This window comes from Poecilia reticulata, chromosome 1, assembly GCF_904066995.2.
Source record: "Poecilia reticulata chromosome 1, P_reticulata-male-v2, whole genome shotgun sequence".
Taxonomy (NCBI): domain Eukaryota; kingdom Metazoa; phylum Chordata; class Actinopteri; order Cyprinodontiformes; family Poeciliidae; genus Poecilia; species Poecilia reticulata.
The window spans coordinates 12,474,225-12,501,206 of NC_088830.1; the positions used below are offsets into that span (position 1 = coordinate 12,474,225).

Sequence of the window (26,982 nt, forward strand, 5' to 3'; positions counted from 1 at the left end):
ACAATCATCTGTTCCTCTTTAGTTTTCTGTTCCCCTGTTGTTCAAACTCCAGCCTGATAAAGCACTAAGCAAAAGGTGTTGTGCAGCTGATTCAGCCGTGAGCAATGTGTTTACACAGTGAGACTCTGCAGTCTAAAGTTCAGATCTTCAGCAGATGGTGGTCAGATTTATTCCTTCGCAGCAATCTGAGGTATTCTGACGACGTTAACGATGCACTGGATGGAAATGAAGAAAGACGTAAGAGTTTTCACTTTATCTGTTTTGTGCTTTGGTTGCTGACAGGAGATATAAGATAATGTGAAGCTGGAGGAGTTCAGATCACTATGTGTGATTTGACTGTTTAGAGTTATTAGAAACAAATAAGGTTTTTGATCTCATTTGATTTACAAAACAAAGGGAAAGTTTTATGATTGCAAATTATCAGCTTCGACGGAAATCAAAACTGATTTCCGTCGAAATCAGCTTTGATTTGATCATTCAGATCCGGTTTAATCTAATCATTCATATCTAATCTGATCTAATCTGATCATTCAAGTCAGATCATTCAGGTGATCTAATCACCGGTCTGATCATTCCCAGTGATCAGACCGGTGATTTGCTCTGTGTTTTTATTGGTTGTGCAAAGTATTCAGATTAGACAGCCAGGTGACTCTGCAGAGTTCAAAGTATGCTTTGTATATGCTTTGTAAAGTAAAGAACAGTAAACAGATGGAACCACTTTTATCCCAAAAAAGCAAGAAATTTTTTAAAAAAAAGGAATATAAATACATTTCTACAGGAAAATAAATAAAGAAAATATTAAAAATAATTTTTAAAACAGTTTGAATTCTTCTCAATAAATGAGAATGGATTATTTTAGTTGGTTGAGAATCACCTTGTTGGGACTAAACAAAAATATTGATCCATGCCATATATTATCATTTTTTTCCCAAATAAAATAGAAAAAAATGTAACAAAATGTGACAGACTGCTAGTCAAAAATGCCTGAAGTTCTGAGTTACAGTTGTCTCTTTGCTGAGTATTCTGTCATGTTACGTTACGTTATTCTGATATGTGTCAACACAAAATTCATCTTTTGAGTTTAACAGCTTTTCTCCTTGAGTAACTTATAGATTGAAGATAAATGGCTTACCAAAAATAAATAAATAAATCAATAACTTGCACTGAGGTAATCTTTAATTATGATGAGAGACAAGCAGCTAAAGTGCACACAACATCTTCCAGGGACCTTTGGGGGGAGAAAAAAAGAAAAGTTTAAGTAAACATTTTGAAATGTTCCAACAAACGTAAGGGTCAGAAGTTTTAACTTTAACAGGAATTGTGTTTCTGACAAGCTATACTGCAGTGTTATATCTTTAAGTCAGAGGTTTCTATGGTATGTTGGGTAATTAAAAAAAAGTATTTGGCCAAGAAACCAAAAGTTCAATATTTGAACCCCGAGTCACTTAGTTTGCACTGTTGCTTTGTGACATGGAGCTCCATCATACTGAAAAAACTTTATGAATCAACAAACTGCACCTAGATCGTGGGACAAAGTATTTGCTTCACTGTGGGTATAAAGCTGGACTTATGATTTCTTTTTTCTTCTATGGACAGCCGTATTTTCAAAATGTCTCAAACAGTCTGAGGAGGGGCTTCATTAAAGAAAATAACTTCTCCTTAGTCCAGTTGCTGGTCTTTCTGAATTGCGCCGAAGCTTCCTGTTGAAGTTTGTGATGATTTGATAAGTGGTTGATTTGGGAGCAGTTTCAGTTGCAGCAATAGTCTTTCCTGTGAACGTTTTTTTGGTGCAGAGAAATGATGAAAGCAAGTTTCCTCTGCTATCACAAAGAAAAAATTTTTCTTCAAGCACCACTCCCTTCAGATTCAATCATTCTGCTCTTCTAAATCAGTGAGTAAGATGGAGACAAAACAACCTTATTGTCTCCCTTCAATGACAGGATTATAGAAATGATTGCAGCTCATTTAGTAGCAGAACAAAAGGAACCTGCAAATGAAGCTTCTGTGATTAGAGAAAATGCTAATTAACTTTGCTAATAATTTATCAACTTTATCAGATGGAGCATTTTAACAATATAGACCCATTCCACACTGCAAACAAAAAGAAAGAACAAAGAATAGACAAATACGGCAACATTTTTATCTCTGTTTTTGAATATTATTATTATTATTATTATTATTATTATTATTATTATTATTATTATTATTATTATTATTATTATTATTATTATTATTTTTAACAACAATCTCATAAAAATCGATCCATGCAGTTCGGCCGTGTCGTCGGAAGAGGGCGCTGTTTGTTGTATATATTCCTCCCTGCCTAGTGGTGTGCCAGCTCGCATGGCGGCGGAGCAGCTCACAGCAGTGTCTTTCTGTCAACAGGAGCTAGAGAAGCAGTACTCACCCAGCAGGTGGTCCCACAGGATGGCGGCAGACGACGTGATCAAGGCCCACGTCAAGGCTCTGAAGGAAGGTGTGTTTGTGTACCGGCGACACGGTAACTTTTTTTATTAGTCTGGCAGACCGACGGAGCTATCGATCGGAGCACCGGTGTTGTGCTCAATCTTGTATATCCGTAAATCTGAAATCCCCATTCGGATAGTTATGAATGAGTTTGGAAGTTTGAAGCTATGTGTGTGTGGGTTTTTTAAAGGCCATGAATGTGATTTTATTAGCTTAAAACACGCTGTTAAGCTAAAACATGGCATGTTTAGCTACACATGTCTAGGTTTTTATTGTTCATAAATCACATAGTTTGGAATTAACAGTAAATTTTATGTCCACAGTTGGGTTTAAAGGTTTACCACACACATATGCTACGCACATGCTGTTTCATATATTACTAAGAGACGTACCATTAAAATACGACTGTTATCTTTTGTTTTTATTTGTAGAGATTAAAAATATGTTTTTATTGAAGATCTAACGTAGTAAGATTCTCAGGACAGACTAATAGGAAAAGACTTGTCCAGCAAATTGTAAAATGTAATTGCACGGATTTTCTTCCCAACCTGTCGCAGTGAGAAAAGCACAGCTCTATTGATTGGTACATTCATTTACAAGGAGATGCTACACTCCATGGTAGTTCTCTTGAAGTTGACAGGTTTAGGATTAAAACCCACACCTCTCTCTTTCCAGTTTCCTTACAAGTTCTTCTCAGTCCATGATGGATATATTGACTCTTTAGTGCCATGGTGCTCAACTATAGCGCTTGGGTTGACTTTAGTGGTATTCAGGATAAATTTGCTGGACAAATGAAAGCAAAATGATGCCATTGATGGTGCTCCCTCTGAAGGAGTGACCTCGTCCCCAGGGTAACCAGTCTGAAGTTTTAAACCTGGCGGAATAGGTCGAATAATGTGTTCAATGACCAGGATAACTGCTGTTAGCAGTGCAGGCTAATAACAGGGTATTTCTCTGTTACTTGTGCAGTCAAACACTGTAGCAACATGTTCACCAAATGTGGTCATATCATGGTCGTTTGTTAAAAGTCTAATAAATACAAAACATTTGAAATGATTTATGTTTTACATATTTCCCATATTGATTTAAAGACGGATTTCCCATCCTTCTCTTTTTCTTTAAAATTTTTGAATCGCGTTTTCTCCTCAGGTACAGAGCGAGCCCGCAGTCTGGCTGAAACTTTAATCAACGTTCCATACGGAGAGGGAGATGGAGAGAAACTGGACGTGTACATCCCCAAGACCGCCTCTTTGGGTATGGAGCTGCGCTTCAGACGTCCTGAATCTACACCCGGATAACTAATAATAACCGGCTGCATGTTTTCTCTCGCAGACGTCAACCTTGTTATTTACATCCACGGAGGCTACTGGCAGTTTCTCAGGTACTGCTTCTTACTGAATGCTTTATTTTTTCATGTAAATTAAGATATTAGGTTTAAAACAAAAAAATCTTTGCAGCAAAGAGGAGTCTGGATTCATGGCTGTCCCACTCGTTGATAAGGACGTTGTTGTGGTTGCCGTTGGCTACGACATTGCCCCCAAAGGTAGAGTCGGTCATTTCTGATCTGGAGATAAAAAGATAATCTGAGGAGATAAGCTGGAAATGTCAGCTGTGTGCTGCGCTTCCCTTTAAGGTAACATGGACCTGATGGTGTCCCAGGTTCGCAGGAGCGTCGTTTCTGTCGTTCAGCAGTACTCTCATATCAGGTAAAAAAAATAAAAATAAAAAAAAAGATATATTAATAGTAAAGTTTGAAGGACGTTATTTTCACTAGAATCAGCTCCAGTGTGTTGAATAAGCTTTCTGTGGTTCCTCACTCAGTGGTCTGTACCTGTGTGGCCACTCTGCAGGGGCTCACCTGGCCGCTATGGTGCTCTCCACCGACTGGTCCCAGTACGGCGCCACACCAAACATCAAAGGTGAGTTACAGAGGATCAGGCTGGGCTTACTGGCGCCTTCAAGCACAGAGACTCAGAAATGTCCGGGTGGTTTTATTTGTTCACCGTCGCTCTGATTTTCCTCCAAGGCGCTTTCCTTGTGAGCGGCATATATGACCTGCTGCCCATCCTGTCCACGTACATCAACGAGCCTCTGAAGATGACAGAGTAGGTTCCATGTGCTGGTCTGTTCTGATTTCCTGGAGTAATCACACATTGGGGGAAAGAAAGAGAAACTTTTCTACGAACACAGAATCCTTGTTGCGCATTGTTAACTTTGAAACTGCAGACAAAGATTGATTTTTGTAGGTAAGAAGGCTGATAATTTAAATATATTCTAATTTATCTTCTAGAAAAACTTTCAGTCTGTTAAGAAGAAACATTTATTCCTAAAAATCTACATTTTATTTCTCAGAAAACCTTTTTTTTTTAAATTGGTAAGCCTGTCACGATAATCAGCTAATTGTACCATTGATTAAAATGAGCTTGATGGTTTCTTTGTTATGATCAATATTTTTTGAAGGACAATTTTATTTACAGCGACTTCATAATCCACTTTATTTACGGTTTCAGTTGCATGTGGTTTTTCTTTGTTTTGTTTTGTTTTTTTAATTTTGGATATTTGAAATGTCTTCCGGTTCCACAGCGGATGGTTCTGTATAAAATTAAAGTTTGTTAATCTTTGAGAGGGCGAACTTCCGTTGTTATGCCATTATCAATATATTACATTAAAAACAATATTAAAATTTACCGCAATAATTTCTGGTACAGTCAGAAAAGTAGTTCAAAAGCTTAAAATGCAAATTTACCAGCTAGGGGAATCATAAACCAAAGGCCCTTTAAAACAGGTAGGTAATTATTGATCACTTTCACCTCTTTGTATTGTCCACATAGTTTTAATATATGGATTTCAGATTGAGTCAATGCATTCTGAGAGTTTAGAGTTTGTAATAGTAAGGAATGATAAGAGTTTATGGTTGTTGAATTAGCCAATTAAAGTGTATAAGGCCTTCCAGTTACTCAGGCTTAATTGGGATAATAATAATAAAAAAATAAATTAATTAATCACAAGCTTAAATCCGGGCTCGATTGGTTGCTTTGTGAGATCTTTCAGTCGACTGACTGGTTCTGCTTAACTAATTGGTTAGTTCTGAATCAAAAGAGGGAGATTAAATGGAAACTAAACCAAAACCAAAAAAATTAAAAAAAACGAAAGTGGCTAATCCCAGTTCATCAATGACTTTACTGTAGATGCTGAAAGGGTTAGTTTAAGACTTAGAAAAATAAACCCCCGCAGATCTGATTTTAGACATTTTGAACTCCTGCTGTGGTTTTTATGTCCTGATCCTCCTTTAAATGGTATTGAGTGGGTCGTGGAGAGCGTCGTGCGGGAAGCTGTGGTGGTAAATGTCATTGTTGGCGTCTGTGTAAGTGCTGGTGCCAGTCGGAGCCTCATTCCTTTGTGTCTGTCTGCAGGGAGGTGGCGGTGAGAAACAGCCCCAGCCAGCTGGTCCCTCATCTCAAACGATCCTCGTCAGGCTGTCAGATCGTCGTGGCCGTCGCCCAGAACGACTCGTCGGAGTTTCGCAAGCAGTCGGAGGAATACTACAAAGTTAGTGGCCACAGAGGAGAATAAATACTGCTGTAAACGGCGCAGAGTCAGTTGGAACGTTTTCTCTGTTGTTTGGATTTTCATGTATAATAGAAACACATATTTCTACCTCATTCTGTTTTGAAAACATCAAGCTGGCACTCTGAAATTACGCCAGACATAACTGCTCTTGTCACCAACTTCTCTTACTTTTGTGTGTCTTTAAGACTCTGGAAGCAGCAGGACTGACGGTGATCATGGAGGATGTGGCGAACACAGACCATTTCAGTGTCGTTGAGCAGCTGGTGGATGGAGACTATCACCTGACCAAGGTACACGCTCCTCTCACATCCTTTTACGTTGGATTTTGTCAATATGGTGGATTCATCAGCTGGATCTGAACATGAGTAAACTTTATTTCTCTACTCTCTCCTGTTGTGAAAAAAGGCAGCTAGCTTTATGTTGCATCACAGAACTGGGGGTGGGGGGATTTCATCCTGATCCGTTGTGACCAGTGTTAATATAGTAACAGTGACGCAGATCTCAATTTTATTCACGACTAGGCTTTGACTAGGCCTTTTTAGCACATGATTATCTTTTGATCTCGTGCTTTGACTGAATGTTAAGTGAACTTTCATCCCAGTCTTTTGTTGCCACTAAAAAAATTTTTCAGGATTGCCCTATTTTTTATTTATTTATTTATTTTTATTTTTTTATCATCAAAAATACTTTGAACTAATAATATAAACGGTAAATAAAATACAGTTTGTAGTTGTAACCTGACGAGATGTAAAAAATCTTAAACCCTTTTGCAAGTTGTCGTATTTTGTCAGAAAGAAAAGACTTTAAAAAGACCAGAGAACTATTGATAGTATTGAAATTGTGTTGGACCTGAAACAGAACGCAAATATCTTTCATGACAAACTACTGTCATCATCTGTGGTTCAACCTGTTGAGAAATCTGAACATGTTAGCTTCCTAGCTTGTAACTTTGAAACGCCAGAGTTGTAACTCTTTACTTGAATGCTTTCCTTTCTCTGTAGCTCCTCCTGAAGATGATGGGGAAGAGCTGAAGTGTTCAACAAACCTCTGATCAGTCCCAGGTCACCCACAATGAGAAAATAAGTATTTCTTCAGGGTTTCACTGTGGTAAATGTTTTTTTTTTCTTTTGTTTTGTTTTTTTGTCATTTTGAGATCAATCCAGGTGACATCAGTTCTTCTGATGGGTTAGTTTACATTATTTACGAATGTTCAAGAAGTCCTAACTAAGCTTTGGATGTTTGGAACTCCGTGGCTTCACTGCACTGCGTCGTGGCAGAATTCACTTCTCAGGCTCAGCTGCAAACAGATTTGCTGGACTACTGTGAACGTTGTTGTGATGAAGCATGTTGCTACTGCATATTAAATATTTTTGAGTTGACTGTTACTTTTGACTTATTTCCGACTGGGTGAGTCTGACTGATTATTGGTGTTTTTCTTGTTTTTGACAATCTTCAGTAAAGAGTAATTGTGTATCATATAACATGAAGGTAGTGTTTTTCCTGATTCTCCAGCTCTCCACTGAGATCTGACCCTGGGGGGGAATCCTGATGTAACACATGATGATGATGATGATGATGATGATGATGATGATGATGATGATGATGATGATGATCTGCAGCTGCTCCTGATCCTGATATACCATTGCAGAATTTTGATTTCCAATTATGAGGTTTTGAAAAGATTAAAATGAACCTGTAACAGTGACACTTTGATTTGCACTGCACATTGTAGCATCGCACATTAACAATATTTACACCATGTTCTGCTTATCATTACTGAAGAATATAATAAATATTTATATTTAAGATAACATGTGGTCAGTTGTTTCTGTTTGAATTCAATGACTCATCATTTCATAATAATTTCAGAGTGCTCATTACCTTTTAATCCAGGAGACCCAAAAAGTAGTTGGTTTGTTATTGGTTGACTAAGAATCGTTGCATTGTGGATGCTGTATGTCCTTTTTTCGAGAGACTTTCAGTGTTTATAATTGTTAATTTCAGACTTCTTATAACAAATCTAATGAAACAGTAATTTACCAAACTACTTGAAATATTACTGTGTGTTTGATTTGTCTGAGAACGATGTTGGACAAAATGAGGTCATTGTAGGTGGTAGTTCCAAATCCAATGGGATTTGTTACTGTGCTGTTTACAATCTGTTGATGACCCTATTCTCTCTAACCATCCACCTAACTACGCATGGGATATCGTCGCATTTTGTGTTGTAGAGGAAAACATCGGAAGTAGAAAAATACATGCTGTATTCAACTTTTTAGATGTTTTATGTGCATGGAAGCCATATTTAAGTGGAACTTGGCAGTTAGGCTAACAATTTAAAACAATGTATTTATCTTTCTTTGGTTATGCAAACGTTACAAAAATATCTTTACAAATTAAAATTGTACAGTATGATGTGTGCCACTGTTACATGTGATAAATGCTTTATACTAGCAATGTTTACGTTGTTTTATATGTGTATAGAGAATATTTGATATAGAAATCAAGGTTTTTCTGACCTCTGACTTTCCAAGCTGGCATTCCTACTTCAGTGGACTATGTTATATTTCTGACTGGGAATATAACAATAAATAACTATCTTGAGTACAAACACAACATAGCAATCGTTGTGATGCTAACCAACATTAAAATACACACTTTCAAACATCTTTAACAACGTTGATGCTTTCCTCAATAATCTACTGTATCAAGTTAAAAATTCGTCTGTACATTAATACTGTGATTCTTGAGAATAGGGACAATATGGGTTTTAATTTTCCCATAATTTTTTTTTTTTGTTATTTCTCAACCTTATGTATGCAAATATGACAAATAATGTTTTGGAAATGTAAAGATGCTAAGGTACAGGCTCCCAGTTGCAACATTTTTTTTTTTAATTACATTTTTAATCGACCTGACCTAGAACGTTGTCATCATCATCTGACAAAAAATAAATTTAAAATTTTTTTTAATGACCCTAATAGTGATATTTTTACTAATTTTACAGACAAATGCTTCTCAAGAAACAAAATAAATATTATTTAAAACAAAAAAACAACAAAAGGCCATCTGACGGAGTTGACACTGCATGACGGAGTTGACACAGAACTGAAGGTGGTGACAAACTAGTGAGTAAAATAAAAAACTTGGTACATGCGAAGTAATGCAATTTATGTAAAATACATTAAAATGAATTAATTGCACATTTAAGTGAGATTTGACAACAATTTCACTGAAAGAGTCATAAAAACTCTGATGGAGTTGACATCTGACGGAGTTGACAAAGCCAAACTACCTCAATTTATATGATGTTATTCTGAAGGCCATTTTGTAGCTCATCAAGTCTATGAAATCTTTATATTATACCAAAATTAAGCTTTTATTTCACAAAATTTCATCAAAGTTTTGTAAATTGTCAGTTATAGTGTTAACACATCATGGTTGTGATGAGCAACTTAGGAATAAAAAGAAGAAAAAACTAAAGAATAACTTAAGCTAACCTGAGCTAACTAGCCCTCCTAGCAAAGGACGAGAAAGGAAAAGGTCATGGGGTCCTCAGAAGTTCTGATGCCCCCAATAATGCCTGATTTTTTTCACATTCTTTTCATTTCTGACGGTGTTGACAAAAACTAGGGACAAATTTCAATGGAGTTGGAAAATATATATAAATGCTTTTTAATTCAAATTATTGATACCTTTATAATTATTTATGTGACTACATATACTTAATTGTCATAATATATAATTTTAGTATTTCTTTAATTATTTTCAACTATTATAATGTATTGAGTTCTGCTCCTGGACAAGGGCTTTTACAGGCATCGTCCACCGACTACAATGTTTAAAATAAAAAAAATATTCAGCAAACACCTGGAAAATATATATTGTTGTGCTCAGATGACCCAGGTTAGTTTAGTCAGATACTTGAAAAAATTATATTTTGTGTATATTTTATTCAAATTTTGTGCTTTATCCATAGGACCTGTTTTGTCCCTATTCTCAAGAATCACTGAATAAAAAAAAGTGTTCTCAATTGAGATTTTGTGAATTTGTTGATTTAATTTGTACTTTAAGTACTAAAATAAACAATTACATTTTTATCTATTCATTTAGATTTAGACAAGAATGACTTTTAAATGTCTGTTAGCTGTCTTTGTATATAATTCATCGATGTGGCTGCGTAGAAACCCTGTGGACACCATGTTTTGTTCATGACGTTAAAGAGCCGTGAGGTGCCCTTACTCTTAATGTAGTCCCTGCAGTTCCTCCGTGTAGGAGGAGACTGCCACAGGCCAACAGGGCGTCGTGAGAAGCCTCCACATCAGGTGAGCTGTTGGGGCAAAAATGGGGACATGGTTCGGGTAAACTCTGCAAGTTGACGAGCAGCGTCTTTAGTGAGTTGGGGCGAAATGCAAACGTTTACAATCTACTGTTGCTAGCTGATGTTAGCCGTGTGGCTAATAAAACGTCTGGAGGTGACGTTTTATTTCCGTCCGTGTGAAACACTTGGACATGTTCGGACATTTCGGCTTACGGTTTTAGGAGCTTATCTGTATTAATTTAAACCGGCTAATTCAGCCTGTACTGCCAAAGTTGATGAACATTTAACCGGCTCTTGTAAACCTCAAACAATAGCTTAAAGTGGAATTGTTCCAGTTAATTCTGTCATCATTTAAATACGGCAAATAAGGGAAATAATGAAGAAAAAAACGATTGACAGTTGAAATAGTCTAACATAGTTCGCGGCACAGCTGATTTGCGACATTAACTGTTGTGAACGCTTAGATGTCGTGACTTTCTGCCCCGTTGCGTAACGTAACGTCCTACCAGCGTAAAGGAGTTAAAACGGCAGTTGACACCAAAGACATAATACAAGGATACGTCTATTATGTCTATGGTTGACACTACTTAACTACTTAAATATGGACGATATTTAGGTTTTTGAAAATCCCCAGTATGTAAGTAGTTAACAAAATATTAAAGATATACTTAAATACTATTTAAGTGTATGACTATCTCTTCTTAAAAAAATCCATTGTTTTATTTGTATCATCTTCAATCTTGATTATTCTAGAGCACAGAACTTTTACCGTTCAAAATGCAATAAAACCAAACAAAGAATAAAATATACATTATTTTTCTTTGTTTATAGTACAGAAATATTGGAAAGAAAATGCTTTCCAATATAACAAATGTAAAGAAATAGAAACAAAAAGGAAATATTAACATCAAACAGAAAAGCAGTTTACAGAAAAGGTGAGATTTTGCTGTCTTGAAATACTGCTATTTTAATCACTTTCCTTTCTGTGGAGTTGTTGGGGTTTGCCATGTTGTATTTACTTCCTGAGAAAGAGTCTGCTTTTATTTTTCATGTCCCTAAAAATAAACTTGAGAGGATTTAAAGTGCAACTTTTACTCCATTTTGTGAGAAAAATTAATTTCACATAAATTTTTTTTATTAACTTTTGCATCAAATTCGTCTTTAAGCTGTATGCGGTAGACTTTCTCTTATTTTTGACAGATTTCTCTTATTAACATTACAAATACAGTTCGCAATTCATTACTAAGAAATCCAAGTTAGTTTTTGGCTGTGAAACTTGAGATGGTCCACCACAGGGTAAAGGAAGAGACCTGCTGAAATCAATTATTCATGTGAGTCCGAGGGCTGGATGAGCGAGTTTCTCTGAGGGATGTGTGCGGAGCAGAACGACATGATAGTATCAGCCTGTTCAGGGGAGAGGAGGAGGAGGAAGGGTGAATAGTTTAATTCTTTATACGCCCTACAACAATGTCGTGTGTTGGTCTGTGGTGCAGGGAGGTGGAAAATATCGGTTATGTATTCAGCAACGACAAAAAGCTTTTTTTTATAATTTTTTTTGTTCTGTCAAGCCTTGCGTGTTCAGTTTAAAGAGTCGACAAGCGTGAACACGTTCAGAGAGAAGCAGCGGATGCACCGGGGGAATTATGTGATGTAAGATTATCTGTTCCACCCAGATGACATCTTGACAAATATTCATGTTTAAAATCTTGTAGAATTTAGTCAGTAAATACATATAAGTATAACTTTTTTTAAGATTAATATTCTGCTTAGAGTGCAGATATTTAAATAGTCAAATCTTGTTTAAAAGATTCAAAATGGATGGGTAAAGATTCGCTCTATTTGTCGCTGTTTAGAGTAACATGAAGGGTCACCTGGGCCCAGAACGATAACAGATCTCTTATTTCAGCAGGTACCACGTCTCTTTATCTATTTATTTAATTTCTGACGGAGGTGAAACAGAATGAGAATAAAAGTCTGCTAAACTTTTTAAGTTGTCTTATAGTACTTCACAGGAGAAACAAAGTTAAATCAGAGAGTCAGGGAGATGGAATTTTGTACCACAGATCAGTGTGAAAAAATATAAAATAGATAAAAATATGGGTGTAATCTTGACAGCAATTCAACATGTTGAGAAATTAAGGCAGACAGCAGGGTGAGGGTGTGCTGGTTCTCTTCCTGATGGTTCGGTACGTTCGTGGAGCTCTGTTCCTATTCGGTATGTGGTCTGCTCAGCCCAACAAAGCCCTGTTGTGAATAAGGAACAATGGGAACAAGAGCCCGTTTTAGCAGCTTGCCCTCCTACCAGTGCCTATTCTTCTCCAGCTGCTATGAAAGTAGACACATACTTCAAAAACCTCAAACTTTTCAACTAGGTTTTAAATTTTGTGCAACCCTGCTGATGTTCCTCCTTGTTCTTCTTCTCCAGGCGGTGGAAGTTTTCATCTCCAACCCACAGCTGGCTCCAGGGATGAACCCGACACTTCCATGAACTCCTTCGGTTTCGCGGTTCGAGGCCTCCCCCTGGCCTTGGCGTCCATGACGCAGGCCACTGTCTCCGACCTGCGCTTCCATCCCAGATGGAGAGCAATAATCGTGACCACCCTGCTGGCCTTAGTGCTCATGCTGTACTTGCACCGGACCATAGGGAACACAGACACACCGACCAGAAGTAGTTTTCAAACTCGCAGAGAGGAGGATGTGAGATCACAAAGACTCTCTTGGTGTCTAAAGAGGAAAAAGCCCTACAATGACACATACCCGTTGAGTCCACCAGAGAGGACGCCGCACGGCGTTCGCTACCGTATAGGAGCGATTGCCGACCTGGACACGGCGTCCCAAAGCTCCAAGGGTCAGACGTGGTTCAGCTACATGAAAAGAGGCTACGTGACCGTTTCGGAGAGCGCGGACAAACTGGAGGTGGAGTGGGATGCAGACACCGTCACCTTGGAGAGCAGTCTGGCTGAGAAAGGACGAGGTACGTGGCTAAAAATCCTGTTTCTGCATACGGATGTGCATGTTCATATCAATACGTGGTGCAACGCCGTGCCTGCAGGTATGGAGCTGTCGGAGCTGGTGGCCTTCAACGGTCATCTTTACAGTGTGGATGACCGCACAGGTGTGGTGTACAGGATTGAGGGGAGCAGAGCCGTTCCCTGGGTGATACTTCCTGATGGCGACGGGTCCGTGTCTAAAGGTCAGTGCCAAGGCTGAGGAACGCCAAAGATTGACGACAAATCCTTTTAAGAAAAACAAAAACTGAACTGAATGTTTAGTCGAGAACTTTAGTACCTTCCAACTGTATTCATAACTCCTGAACTTCTTATGGACCGCTGTACACATGAATATGCCTCGATCTAAACCGTCCCACAGTTTAGGGTTGTCCTGTTTTGAAGGCAAACCTCTGATCTATTCTCAAGTCTTTTAGATCTTCTAACAGATTTTTTCCCAGGATTGTCATGTATTTAGCTCCGTCCTTCTTCCCTTTAACTCTGAGCTCTGCCTGATCTGTCAAAAGAAAAGTACCCTCACATTATTATGTGTTATTTTTTCTGTTTGTAAATGATTGTGTGTAAGGTAGAAACATTTGATTAGGGTCAGCCAGATGTTGGTGGTCAAAAGAGTTGTTGGTGATTGCTGTGCTATTGCGACTCAGGTTTGATAATGTTGGATATTAAGACGGCCTGTGGAACAGCAAATGCAGTCAGTGGTGAGAAATACATTTTTAAGCTTACAAAACAAACACTGCTGATGTTATTGGACTTTCATAAGTTCACATTCATAACAGTGGCATCGGGTCAACTCCCCCCGTTGCCCACCTCAGTAGCTTCAAGCTCCCACACAGGGTGATGTATTGGTTTCCGTACATAGAGCCATTTGGATGTTTTATTTAGAGGTACCAGAGTACAGGAAGCTGACTACAAATCCACAAAACATCACAGATTATTGTCCGTTTAAAACTTGAAAATCAAGAATTGTCCTCCTTCGCTTTTGACTTTGGTTCTATAGTTTGGGTTGGTCTGTCACACAAAGCCCCAAAGCAGTAGATTCAAGTCTGTTCTTGAAGCGACGAGTTGAAGAGCGAGGAGTACCTTCCCGAGGAATTGTTTGTGATTGTAGTTAATGCTTTCATTTTCTGCCCAGGATTCAAGGCGGAGTGGCTGGCAGTGAAGGATGAGCACCTGTACGTCGGAGGTCTGGGGAAAGAGTGGACGACGACATCCGGGGAATTCGTCAACAACAACCCCGAGTGGGTGAAAGTGATCGACTACAAGGGCGGCGTGGAGCATGAAAACTGGTTGCCTTACTACGCCACCCTGCGGAGAGCTGCAGGGATCAAACCACCAGGTGCACGTCTGCCGTCGATACCATCCGATGGTTGCGCGTAAAGACTAAACCCGAGCTTTGTGGAGCACCAGTTTAAATCATACCGCTTTGATGAAGCATTACCTTCATTGACAAACAGAAGTTCTTGTTGGAATTCAGGTTTTTTCCTTAAGTCTTGTGTTTTATGTTTTACTACTTTAGTACTGCTGGTTGATATAAATGGGTCAGTTCCTCCTCGTCCACCCTGGAAGAAGCTTAACAATGGTCCATTCATTGGATTTAGGTGTGCCGCAGCAGGAAAACATTTGAAGTATGCTGGCCAGGGGGTCACCAGGATCAAAGCTGTTAAACATTAGGAACAACTTTCTGATCAAAGTTCAGCCAGTTTGTGTAAATTAAATATTTTACTAAAAATGTTCATTACAGGAAACGGAATGTATAAAGTTTTTTTTTTTTTGGACGCTTCCATTGACTTTGTCTGACACAAAGTGAAAACATGTAAGGATCTGTCCCGCTGCATTCAACATAATGACTGAAATGTTGCTGTCTCAAGGATCTGAATCAAGTTATTTTCCGGACTATAGAGTGCACCTCACTATAAGCAGCACCTACAAATAAAAAAACCTGGACGGGGCTATAAGCCGCTGGTATCTCCGCCGCTCTCGGTTTTCCAATAAATCTGCTGGATATACATATATATGTATATGTATATATATATATATATATAAGGACGCAGCCCTCCGTCTCCAACGCCAAACCGTGGTTTCGTTCACGCCGCATTTACATGCAGCGTCATTATTTTCCTCCCGTAGAGCCTGTAGTGTAGAAGGTACTAGATTGATAACTTTCAACCTAAAAGCTGCATCATATGAGTTTGAAGAAATTTCTCCGTCGTGCCTGCTGCTAGCATGTGCTTGTTCTAAATGAAAATTAGCACTTTCTTTCCAATGATTCACTTCCTGCTAAAGAGCCCCCTGGTGGTTGAAGAAAAATCTACAGAAAAGCCGCACCAGGCGCATGGTTCAAAGCGTGGGGAAAAAAGCAGCGGCTTGTAGTCCGAAAAATACGGTAATTCAGTTTTGTGACTGGAAACGATAGTCCCACTCGACATATAACGTGGACAGAGTTCGGTCAGCACTTGCATTGGGATGAAGTGTAAATGAAATCCTCTTGCTCTTTGCAGGTTACCTCATCCATGAATCGGCAGCTTGGAGCGAGCGCCTCCAGCGGTGGTTCTTCCTACCTCGCCGTGCCAGCCACGAGCACTATGAGGAGGCGGCTGACGAGCGTCGAGCCACCAACCTCCTCCTGTCCTGCCCTGCGGACTTCAGACACGTGACCACGCAGCGCGTCGGACCTTTTAACCCCACCCACGGCTTCTCCTCATTCAAATTCGTTCCAGACACAGACGACCAGGTCGTCCTGGCTCTGAAGTCGGAGGAGGACGCAGGCAGGATCGCCACTTACATCATTGCTTTTACGCTGGACGGGCGGCTGCTGATGCCCGAGACCAAGATGGGAGATGTGAAGTACGAAGGGCTGGAGTTCATTTGAAAGGTGGCGGGGTGAGAGTTTCATATCGCATTATGCTAGAGAGCATCGGGATAACAAGGGTAAAACTTTTTGTGAAAGCACAGGTGAAAGGTCAACCGAACAACTGTGAAAAATGTACATCTGCTGATGTCTCCCATCAGCAAACACCAGAGTCAAACCTACATCACAGCAGTGCTGCTAGACGTTTTTTCTTTTCTTTATTTAATTTTGAGAAGAGACCCGTAAAAGTAAAATGCTTTTAAAACAATAATTAGGACTCACACCAAACATTAAAGGAACATATTAAATTGGTTTTTGAAGATGTGCATATATTTATATGTAAGCGGGTAACAGTTGGTGACATGGCCAATTTTCTAGTATTATTTAAACCACGGGAAATGGTGGGCCAGTAAGGCAAAATGTGTTTTTCCCCTTTTCATCAGGTGCTAAATATTTTCTGATGGTGGCATTCTTCATTACTGATCATGACAAGCACAACAGTCCTCTTCACCGTGGGCGATTTAATATTTTAAAAAAGAAAATCTAACTTATTACCACAAGCGTTTCTGCTTCATATCAGTGCACATTTAAAGAGACGGCTGTCGGCGTTTATTTTTGCTTGTTTTATAATATCTTTAGCTTTCATCATCGAACTGGACTTATACCGAGAAGGTTTCAGGAAATGTTTTTGATCTCATGTAGGGTTTAAGTTTAAGTATTTAACTTAAATACACTACATAAAAAATGTGAACCGCATGAGCAGAGATTTGTTCTTTTTAAAGGTTTGATATTCACCAGAGTCGTGACACTCTCCACACAAAGTAAGGCTTAGTCGTATCATTCCACTGTCGGTCATTTCACAAATGTATCTTTTCATTACTTTTTATGGCCACATGTAGTTCTTATCAGAAGTTTACATACACTTATCTTGAGCAGAAATGTCATAAAATTGGGGCATTTTATGCTGGATGTGAACTTTAGTTCATTCAAAGTGATGTCTTTGCGCCGATTATAGACTTGATTGGGTCAAGGTCAGAACCGTTCCAGAAGTTCGTCTCCTTTCGCTCTAAATCTTGTTCTGATGTGTGCGTGGATTCATCTCCTGTTGGAACCCAACTGTGTCCAAGTTTCAACTGTTTAGTTGTAGATTTGAGGTCAAGATAAAGAATTGGGTGGCAGTCTTCTGTTATTGTGTGCAGTGCAACAAAATGGCCACACAGCATGCTGCTGCCACCACCATACCTGACTGTTGCTACGGTGTTTTGGTTTGCACAAAGCCTCGTCCAGAACCTGTTTGAGCCTGTATGACCATCCTGTATGGATTAAATGTAATCCAGAGTGATTTCAGACATTCACACCTTTAAAAAAAAAAATTCAAATATGTTTGTAGAATCGCTCCACACTGAACAAACAGCTCAACTGAATAATTTGTTTGTACAGCATTCCTACTTATACAAGCTTTTGACAGGAATTGTATTTTTTACATTCCATTTTCAGTGTTTGATATGTATAAATTTGCCTTTAAATCACACATTATGAGCATATGACACTTGTTTCACTCAAAATATCTACAGCAGTGTAGCTCTTTTTAAAACTGGGTTTTCATGTTCATACGCAGTAGAAGCACGTCTCTGTGCAGCGTCTCTCAGCTGGTCCCTCAGGGTTCAACAAAAGAAGAAAAGTAAGTGTCCTTAACCTTAAATCCAGTTTGTGTTTTACTGCCGAGAAACGTTGCGCTTCATCATGTTATGTGTAGAGCAGACGTTTTGGCACCATGAAGCTTGGTTACATTGAGGCAGGACGTTTGTCGCTGCTGATCTTTGTGCATTTTTATTTTCTTGTCAAAAGTTATACTTTTTTATGCTTCTAAAGCGAAAGAACCAATAATAAAAAAAGCTATTTAATCAAAGATTAATTCTTAATATATGAAGAGTAATTGTATTGTCTAAATGACAAATAAAATGCATTCCCTGTTTAATTGTCTTGGTGTGTGTGTGAATGTGTTGCCTTCATAAATGTCCCTCTAAACTTAGAAACTAACGATTTACTCTGGATGTTTCCAATTTATTGAAAAAATATCCTTACAGAGATGACGTTGACAAAATGTTAAAAGACGAGGCGAAAGACTTGATTCAAACCGACGAGCGTCATTTACCGACATCCTAAATGCTTTGGCGTTACTGGAACTTTGTTGCCATGACGACGGCATCCTGAGCCAGACTCCTGTCCACGGGAAAGTGTTCGAAGGAGCCGAGTTTAGAGTAGAAGTCGAGCATCCTCCGGTCGCTCTGCCTCAGCTCGCAGAAAACTCCTCTGGAGCCTGAAGGTCAAACAGAATTATAGTTTGTCTTTGATCAAATACACCGGGGGTAAATTAAATACTTTCAATTCAAGAGTACACATTCAAATTAAGGTGAAGACGATCAGGATCAGAGGCAGTAGCAGAACGACAACATGCTTTTACTGAAGTAAAAGTCAAAAGCAGCCATCCAAGAAATTACTCGAGAGTAAAACAGTATTTGGTAAAAAAAGATTCAAGTACTGAGTAACTGATCAAAACATCAATCATTTAATATTAAAAAAATTACCTAAAATGAACCAAAATATAATGGTATGTTGAAATTCTAGTGTTTTATAGGACCAAAATGAAAATCTAAAACAAGAAAATCCAAAAAGATGTTATTCAATATAAAAGTTTAACAAAAACTGCAGGTGTATATCTGGTGACTTTTAAAGTTAAAACAAGCTAATTCTCCATTCAGTGAAGTTACCCACAGTGACACGGGTAAGAGTAGTGATTCTTCATACTGAAATTACTCAAGTAAAAGTAAAAATACAGAGTAATAATACTCCTACAAGTACATTTTTTCCAGAAAGTTACTCAAGCGAACGCAACTAGTTACTACCCCACTCTGATCATGACTGATGTAAAGTAAAGCTGCAGGAACAGAGCTGGGCAGTAAACCTTGTGTTTTGAGTCTTGCTGATCAGAGCTTTGAGTCGGGGCGACTTACCGCTGCTCCTGACTGAGGACAGCAGCTGAGTGACCATACGCCTGGCCGGGGATGGATCAGTGACCCGAGGCAGCACTTGGACCACAACCAGGGAGGGGTAATCCTTTAACAAGGTGTCACTTCCTGGCCTCTGGAACCACAACGCAACACTCGGTCAAGTCACACTTCGTTTATTAACCAACTTTTGTAGAAACTAAAACTGGGATCTTAGGTTTTGACCACCTGCTCTGTGGCTGCAGCTTGTTTGGCATCGGTGAGTGCCAGCGCATATCCACAGACCCCGATGTCGTCCTCCACAACAAGAGCGCACTGCGGAGAGGGGGCGACGTCCCCCGAGGATAGGCTGCGGACGGCCAGCAGAGCACATTGAGACACAGGTCGCAGGACGAGAGACATTTACAGCACAAACACTCATCACTGACGGCTAGATGGCAACTCCCCGCTGCTTTGTTTGTGGATATTTTATGATTTCAGACCTGGGGATGAATAACTATCAAGATATCAGCCTGAAATGAAAAGTTAAAAATGAAAAAATAACAATAAAACTGTACGAAGAAAAGGAGTGTTATTAATTCCTCCATTATCTTCTCAAACATGAGCACTTCTTCATAAAACGAAGAGAAATTATTTCGTCCCAAATTCACATCCGTCAAAGTAAAGCTGGTACAGATTTAGAAAAAAAAATATAAAACTCCAATAAAAAAATATCTAGGTTGGCCTTTTTTTTTTCTAGTTTCTTGGAACGATCAAATCTTAAACTGAACTATATACCTAGTTTGAGAATATTTAGCCACTCTTTTTGGTCCTATTTCCCCAAAACCCTTCTCATTTATCTTACCAACCTCTTTTCCCACAGGAAGTTTCCAACAGAGGAAACAAAAAACAAATATTTGTATCCTTTTTTGGTCTTACCTGTCACTGATGAGTTTATGGCTTTGTTCTTCTCTTCTCTGCATCTCCTTAAAAATCTTCTGCACCTCAACCTAACACAGAACAGTTTCTATGTTGGGTCATATTTTAAACAAAACCCAACCGGTGCCTCAGTGACGGACCTCACCTTGTCGCCGCTGCAGTAAGGACGCACGCAGTAGACCGCAGTCATGGGAGGGCGTTTAAACAGATCCCTGTTTCCATGTCCTGGGAGCATCCTCTGCAAATTCAAACTCGGAACATTTTAACTTTCTCCAACGTCAGTTCCCCTCATTTCCTGCAGGTGTCGAGTCATTACCAAATATTACTCTGGAAGAAGTCGCTACCCTGGTTTGGTTACCTGGAACTCTCCGGAGAGGCCTCCTCTGAAGCCCCACGGCTCCGGATCGTCGGTCAGCGTCTGAGCGGAGGGCTGATCCTGACCTCCTGTGGAAATAAGCACACAATATGAACAACACGCTTCTCTTTAACAAACAGCAACACGCCAGCTAACATGTGGTACGGTTTTTTTATAATTTTGGTTAATTTTGATGACAGTGACTCACAGTTATTGAAAATAAAACAGCGTCCTTAAAACAGGTTTTATGCTAAAGCCTATAATTACCATGGGGGAACTTGAAGAGAGAGCCATAAACAGTCGTTGCTAAAACAGGCTGCCATTTCACAGTTTGGTTTTCAAGGAAAGTAATGAAAAAAAGTTTAGTGAAAGGAAAACATTTGGTAACAAACACCCAGTACCTGCATTTAATCATATTTTCAAATTTACTGATACTCTTATTGAACAAACGGAGGATCAAATAGTGAAACTAACAATCCTGGCAATATGGACAGTTTTAGGCGGTTTTAAGCATAATTGGATAACTCTAAATTCTTATCGTGATTTATCAGAATAAATGATAAACGATACGATAAATGCCCTGCCCAATTTAAGCAAAATAATCATTTTTAGAGAGACAACATTTTGTATTTTTAATCAACACAAAAACTTGATATATAATAATGTAATTAAAAAAAATGAAATATACGAGTGAGGTTTTTCAAAAAACAATAATAAAATAAATTTCTAATGACGTGAAACTTTTATAAATTTTGATCATTCTCATTATGCATCCTGCCTGCTAACTGTCCTTCCGGCAGATAAAGTTTTCCCACCGAGCGTCTTGACGTAGGCTCGAGCCAGTCCGACGCCGCTCTTGATGTCGCAGATGTAGTTGTAGAGGTCGTACAAAACGCTGCGGTTCGGGGCGTTGGACAGACGGTTGAACATCTGCACCACCGCGTCGCACATGCCGTCGAACTTTCCTGCCCGGTCGCGCCACTGAAATCAAACAGCAATTATTTCATGAAGAGAACTAGGATGCTCCAAGAAGTGTTTAAAAAAACAACAAAAAAACAAACAAAACCCTACCCTACCTCTTCCGTCTGCGCTGCGGCAGCCTCGCGGTGGGTCCTGAGCCAGTCCAGCTCCTCCAGCATGGTCCTGGCCGTGGCCCCGTGCTCATACGGCAGGTAGAAGAGGTCCGACAGCAGGTTCAGGTCGTCCGGAGTCAGCGGCTCAGCCGTGTACAGCGGGTTCTCTCCCGGCCCAGGAATGTAGAGGCTCTCGGCCGCGTCCGTCTGCATGGACTCCTCGTCCGGCTGAGGCGCTTTCCTGAGGCGAGCCGACCGACAAGCACCTGCAGGCATGAGTTGATCGGATTCCCATCTCGTTGGTTTTTCTGAACTTTGAGTTAACGGAGGTCAACTCCGGCTGTGCTCTACCTCCCGGCTGATCGGCGCTCATCAACTCCTGCAGCCAGTCTGAGAGGGCCAGAGTCAGGGCTCCCTGAGGGCTGTAGCCTGGAGGCAAAAACGGACGAGGTCGCTCTCAGGGTCAAACTACGCTCTGTTATTTAACGAGTGTCAACAGTGTCCAGTGTGTTTCAAATCTTGAATTGCCTCTACTTTTAAATTATTGTTGTCACAACTACTGCTCTTTATTGTGAAATTGTTCACCTTTTATGTATTTTTAATGTCTATTTTTGACTACTCGTCTTGTCCACCATGACATTTGTTGGCCAGGTCGTTTTTGCAAAAGATGTCTTGAGCTCATTTGGCTTTTATCTGGTTAAATAAATGTTTATTAAAAAAAAAAGCAGCTTTAAAGTTAGACATTTAGCCCAGACAGCAAGACACTCTCCGTTTCTGTACTCTTATTAGGCTGTAGGAGAATCTAATGAAAGCCTGAGGCTTTCTTCTCCCCCCCAAAAAGCACATTTTATGAATACCTTAGTATCCAATCTGCCTTCAAAAAAGGTGCTTCAGTCATACCTGAAGACTCGCCTCTAGTTTAGTATTTGGACACTACAACATATAGTGCAAAATGTTCATTTTTTTCCCAATAATTTTTCTACTCCTTAGTGGTTTTAATGAAGAAAAAGCTGATTACTTTTTAGGGTAACCAGAAACATCCCCCCTCCTTTCAATACCAATATCCAGTTTTACCTTTAGATGCAGCCCCGTACCCCTACATCTCACCCAAATACGAGACAAACAGCAGAACTCACCCATCTCCACACCACTTCCTCCTCCGGCAGCTGAAGATCTGCACCATGTTGCCAAAGTGTGGATGGCCACGAAGTTTAGGTAAAACTCACAGTTGGGGTTTGTGAGCACGCCTCTCAGTTTAGGAATCAGCTCAGTGGGTCGATCCTTCATGAAGACGGAGTAAAGCCGATCATTAATTAACGAGCTCATACACTTACAGCAGAGCTGATTCTGCTGATGAACACCTTATACGGTCCCAGGAAGAGCCGCTGAGGATCATAGTCATTGGCGTGAATGTTGTCCCAGATGACCGGTGGCCTCTTCAGGACCGCCGTCACCTCCTCAATGGATTCAACTGAGATCTTGTTGGACACCACTTTCGGACCTGAGAAATGGCAGCAAAAACAACAACAACAAAAAAAACTGAATAGATGGACCTGATCTCTGAAAACACGGAAACAAACTGACTAGAGCCTCACCAGTCCAAAGTATATCAATCCCAGGCAGGAGTTTTTCCCCCACCGTCTGCAGATAAGAGGACTGAGGCACGTTGGGGTTGCAGAAAGCAGCGCAGTAGTCTGGAGAGCCACAACGAGTCAGTAGAAGGGGATAAAAACATCACATTTAAGCATCGCTTGCTGCTTTAGAGGAACCTGACCTGTTGGGCAGAAGAGGAAGGTCTTGGCGTCTCTCAAGTGCTGGTACACCTCGTTGGTGATGGCCACCTGGGCGTGGGCGAAGGAGCTGAAGGCCTGCTTGTCCGCCGGACACATCTCGGTCTCGATGTCGTCAAAGAGCAAAGAGAAGGACCTGCAGCCGAACTCCTTCACCTGAAACGCAACATGACGGTTTAAACACAACCAGCAGGATGAACTCACCAAATCTGAACGACCTGTTGCCGTCACAAAAACAGAAACTGCTGCACTGTGAATTTACCGACTGCACTTGTTTGCAATTTGATTAAATAAAAACTCCTTTTTGCTTTTAAGAAGACGGTTGCAGAAATACGTTGTTGATCTGCCTACAGCCACAGGATTATGAACATAATTAGCTATTTAGTCTGCAAATTTGTAAAACTAAACAACTTCAACAAGTAGATCAGGGGTGTCCAAATGTTTTTTGTCACATGAGCCATAATTGTAGAGTCAAAAGTAGCTGTGGGCTGATAAGAAAAAAAAAAACACAAACTAAAATCAAGGAATAAAAGTAGTTTTGTTTCCCTACAAAATGATTATTCATTGTAAATCCACCGTCAGTATTCTGTAGGTCTGCCTTTGGCCTCAGCTACAGTGTATTTTTGAGGTTTGTCTTTGGAAGCTTTGCACATCTAGAGATTGAGGTTTTTGCTTGCTTTTCATTACAAATACCTTGGGCTGTGCAGACTCCCTGCAACCATCGCTTTTTTATTTTTATTTATATTCTCAAGCGTTACACCTTGAGATTTTGGGACAATTTAACACAAATATGCTTCGATCTGAACCAGCTCAGTTCTCTGCCTTCAGGGTTGTCGTCCTGCTGGAGGCGAAGCTAAAAACTCCAACTGGGTTTTCTTCCGTTGCCGACCTGTTTTCAGCTCCGTCCTCCACGTTTGTGGTTGCAATATGAGAAAAAAAACAACAACTTTGAGCTGGAAAGAAGTTTAGGCACTGCAACCCAAAAGGTATAACAGCTAAAGGGTTTTACACCCACTCGTAAAGTAAATCCTCTGGGAACCATAAAGCTAGATAGAGTCAGCGGATTCATCTAGCCTGCTCCACCCTGCTCCGCCCCGGCTGTCAAAGTCCTACCTGGTCCAGCTTCCTCTTCAGAGCTGCCACCTCCCTGGGGTTGGAGAAGGTGATGTCCAGACCCGGAGAGATGGCGTAGATGAACTCAACCCGATTCTTTTCGGCTGCTGAAATCAGGGCCACCAGTTGCTCTAGGAGAAAGGGAAAAGGCGGAGGCGGGGTCACCGATTTGTCTTGACAGTTTCCAACACAGATTAACTTTAACACACTTCCTGATAATGTCCAAAGGCGACAAGAGGCATTTTTGTAAGCATAACGAGGCAGTAAAAACCTGAAGGATTATCGTGAGATTAGATGATAGATTCGGAGGGTTAAACATTAAACTTTAGTCTGAAACATCCCTGATAACAAGCAGAGATTCACTAATTTTAGCGTTTTAACATCGTCTCCACAGAGATAAAGGGACTTTGAATTGCAGCTGACCCTTGAAGATGGCTGCTTTCTGAGTCTGGTAAATCATTTCTGTGTTGATGTGGCCAAACATTTAGGGTCACTATCCTGCTGAAAGATCAAGTTGGTGCTCCATTTACAGATAACTATCAGTAAAAGAGAAATAGGCCCGCAGCATCACAGATCCTCCCTAGTACATTACACTGGGTATGAGGTGTTTTTCACAACCTCATTCTTGAAGATCAAAGCTGAGCCTTTAGGCAGCTGCAGCCCACCTGAAGTATTCATAGTGAGAAAGTTTAATCTTAGCCTCTTGGTGTAAAGATTTAAAGCTTCAAATATAATAAAAGTTTAGGGAGCAACCATTTTCTTGTACACTTTCCCATTCTTATGAAGACCAACACACTAATAAACTTTTTTCTTGTCTTGTCTTTCTCATTTTGAAGAGAAATTATGCATCTTCCATAAGAGAAAGATGTGGATTTATAATTTTGAGTTTCTTGATATAAAAGCCTGCAATAAAGATGCTAAGTGTAGCATGAGGGAATTGAGAAATTTATAGAAAAATAAAAAATGTGTCAAGATGGGATTTTTCAGAATCGTCAGCTATTCTACTGCAATAACAGCTTTGTTTAGGGGTTTTCACACTTTTACCAGTTTCTCTAAATTTCCCTTAGCTATGAGGGCGTGTGTCTGTGTCATACTGGTGACCAGTCCAGGGTGCACACCACCACACCTCAATGGTAAGTGGGTACAGACAGTGGATGAATGCATGAGACTGACCTGCCTCCTCCGGAGAGTATAGTTCTCTCCAATACATCCGGTGTTTGTAGTCGTCTTTGGGAGCGTACAGGTAGGTGTTCAGACCCCACTGGTGCTCCCTTTGGAAAACAAACATGATTAAATTACAGATTGCTCTGCAGATATGATGAGGTATGCATGGCTGCCTCAGTGACACAAAATCATTACATCTTGCATTAAATGCAGTTTTAAATTTCATTATGTGATAGAACAATGCCTCACTATCCCTCAGCTGGGTCAGACATTAGAAAATGGCTTATAGGGGGAACAGCCCAGGGCCACAATATCTAAGGAGACAACAAACAATGAGTTTTTCAATTTAATCTGAAAATCATAAAAGTATAGTCAATTTCCTTGGAAACATAAAGTTATTGGCTGGACATGTGTAGTACTAGCTCTTAATGTACTGCAATTTAATCTGGAAAAGAAGTTTTCCTGAGTGAATCGGGGACCAAACAGCTCCAGCCCAAGGCCCACATCCTCGTAAATCCGGCCCTGTCCCTCAGTATGAAAACTCTCCCTCCCCCAGCAGTTCTGTTTTAGTACACTCACCTTTTAAAGAGCTCTGTTCTCTGCTCCATAGTCCATGGCCGCCCATAAAACCCTGCATCCAGCAAATGTAAGCTTTAATTCACATTACTGCCACAAACAAACAATAACAGCCTACTATAAATAACCAGCAGACGGACCAGGAGGTAAATCTACGTTGACTTTATAGTCCGATAAATCCACGAGGAGTCTAATAAATACCAGGCTTGATCAATTATCTCACCTTCCACCACCCCACTGATGAAGGGTCTCTCGTCCCTGCCAGGTGTGGACATGTCCTCGGTGTAACACACAGCCTTCTCGCCTCTTGTTCAGACGGAGCTCAAGACGGAAATGGCATGGCTCTGCTCCCTAACCTTTGCTTTCATACACTGGTTTATGACACCGTCTTATCGCAGCATGAGTAAACGGACCTGCTTCACCCAGCTGTACGGTTGCTGTGCAACTTCTCACTCTAAAAGTCTAAACCCGTCAACATCCGGTCTGAACGATAAACTCTTCCGCTCTTCCTTCCTTGACTCATGGCAGCAGGTGCGCGTCTTCAAGACAGCGTTCCATCACAAACAGCCGATAGGTGAGTCGGCCATTAATGATGACGAAACGAGAGTGGGAAGGAGTTTGTTGAGACTAGCTTGGAGTCGTTGGAGCAGCACGCTAGCAATCAGGGCTACAACTTGATGGTTTAGGAGAGATCAAACTTTCATGCATCTTTAGATAGTGGAACCATAATAACAGTTTTAAAAGTTAATATGTTCCCATTTTCAGTTTTCTG

The 26,982-nt window shown here is 40.1% G+C and overlaps 3 protein-coding genes across 7 annotated transcripts; 2 read left to right on the forward strand and 1 right to left on the reverse strand.

Annotated features, from left to right (window-relative positions):
* Positions 1-83: 83 nt before the first annotated feature.
* Positions 84-7,847, forward strand: afmid (arylformamidase). 3 transcript variants are annotated; one of them, XM_008410231.3, is made up of 11 exons: positions 84-237; positions 2,386-2,476; positions 3,616-3,720; positions 3,799-3,847; positions 3,924-4,009; positions 4,100-4,172; positions 4,288-4,385; positions 4,493-4,571; positions 5,880-6,015; positions 6,222-6,326; positions 7,038-7,847. In XM_008410231.3, exons 1-11 carry the CDS (start codon positions 211-213, stop codon positions 7,065-7,067), a joined length of 879 nt encoding a protein of 292 aa, XP_008408453.1. In that variant the 5' UTR covers positions 84-210; the 3' UTR covers positions 7,068-7,847. The 3 variants fall into 3 exon arrangements, with proteins under 3 accessions (XP_008408453.1, XP_017162903.1, XP_008408445.1); XM_008410223.3 differs by lacking the exon at positions 84-237 and having other exon boundaries at positions 2,300-2,476; XM_017307414.2 differs by lacking the exons at positions 84-237; positions 7,038-7,847 and having other exon boundaries at positions 2,297-2,476; positions 5,880-6,061; positions 6,222-6,322.
* A 2,361-nt stretch (positions 7,848-10,208) lies between these two features.
* Positions 10,209-18,191, forward strand: cant1b (calcium activated nucleotidase 1b). Of its 3 annotated transcripts, none has more exons than XM_008410201.3 (5): positions 10,209-10,361; positions 12,783-13,331; positions 13,410-13,550; positions 14,498-14,701; positions 15,864-18,191. In XM_008410201.3, the coding sequence occupies exons 2-5, from the start codon at positions 12,842-12,844 to the stop codon at positions 16,232-16,234; spliced, it is 1,206 nt and encodes a 401-aa protein (XP_008408423.1). In that variant the 5' UTR covers positions 10,209-10,361; positions 12,783-12,841; the 3' UTR covers positions 16,235-18,191. The 3 variants fall into 3 exon arrangements, with proteins under 3 accessions (XP_008408423.1, XP_008408433.1, XP_017162387.1); XM_008410211.3 differs by lacking the exon at positions 10,209-10,361 and adding an exon at positions 11,838-12,007; XM_017306898.2 differs by lacking the exon at positions 10,209-10,361 and adding an exon at positions 12,591-12,690.
* A 59-nt stretch (positions 18,192-18,250) lies between these two features.
* ogal (O-GlcNAcase like) lies at positions 18,251-26,813 on the reverse strand. The gene is made up of 17 exons (XM_008410189.3): positions 26,434-26,813; positions 26,214-26,265; positions 25,644-25,741; positions 24,471-24,601; positions 23,342-23,513; positions 23,163-23,261; positions 22,929-23,068; positions 22,704-22,848; positions 21,919-21,996; positions 21,571-21,833; positions 21,310-21,475; positions 20,498-20,583; positions 20,285-20,377; positions 20,140-20,210; positions 19,450-19,570; positions 19,228-19,357; positions 18,251-18,533 (listed from the first exon to the last, which is right to left on the reverse strand). The coding sequence occupies exons 1-17, from the start codon at positions 26,483-26,485 to the stop codon at positions 18,391-18,393; spliced, it is 2,040 nt and encodes a 679-aa protein (XP_008408411.1). The 5' UTR covers positions 26,486-26,813; the 3' UTR covers positions 18,251-18,390.
* Positions 26,814-26,982: the final 169 nt, after the last annotated feature.

Coding starts and splice junctions, on each gene's coding strand:
- afmid (XM_008410223.3), top strand. CDS start 2,344: ATGGCGGCGGAGCAGCTCACAGCAGTGTCTTTCTGTCAACAGGAGCTA. Junction 3,848..3,923: donor GGCTACTGGCAGTTTCTCAG/GTACTGCTTCTT, acceptor AAATCTTTGCAG/CAAAGAGGAGTCTGGATTCA. Junction 6,016..6,221: donor AGTCGGAGGAATACTACAAA/GTTAGTGGCCAC, acceptor TGTGTCTTTAAG/ACTCTGGAAGCAGCAGGACT.
- cant1b (XM_017306898.2), top strand. CDS start 12,621: ATGGGAACAAGAGCCCGTTTTAGCAGCTTGCCCTCCTACCAGTGCCTA. Junction 12,691..12,782: donor CTTCTCCAGCTGCTATGAAA/GTAGACACATAC, acceptor CTTCTTCTCCAG/GCGGTGGAAGTTTTCATCTC. Junction 13,332..13,409: donor TCTGGCTGAGAAAGGACGAG/GTACGTGGCTAA, acceptor CCGTGCCTGCAG/GTATGGAGCTGTCGGAGCTG.
- ogal (XM_008410189.3), bottom strand. CDS start 26,485: ATGTCCACACCTGGCAGGGACGAGAGACCCTTCATCAGTGGGGTGGTG. Junction 20,378..20,497: donor GCCTCTCCGGAGAGTTCCAG/GTAACCAAACCA, acceptor TTGAATTTGCAG/AGGATGCTCCCAGGACATGG. Junction 19,571..20,139: donor CATAAACTCATCAGTGACAG/GTAAGACCAAAA, acceptor GGCCGTCCGCAG/CCTATCCTCGGGGGACGTCG.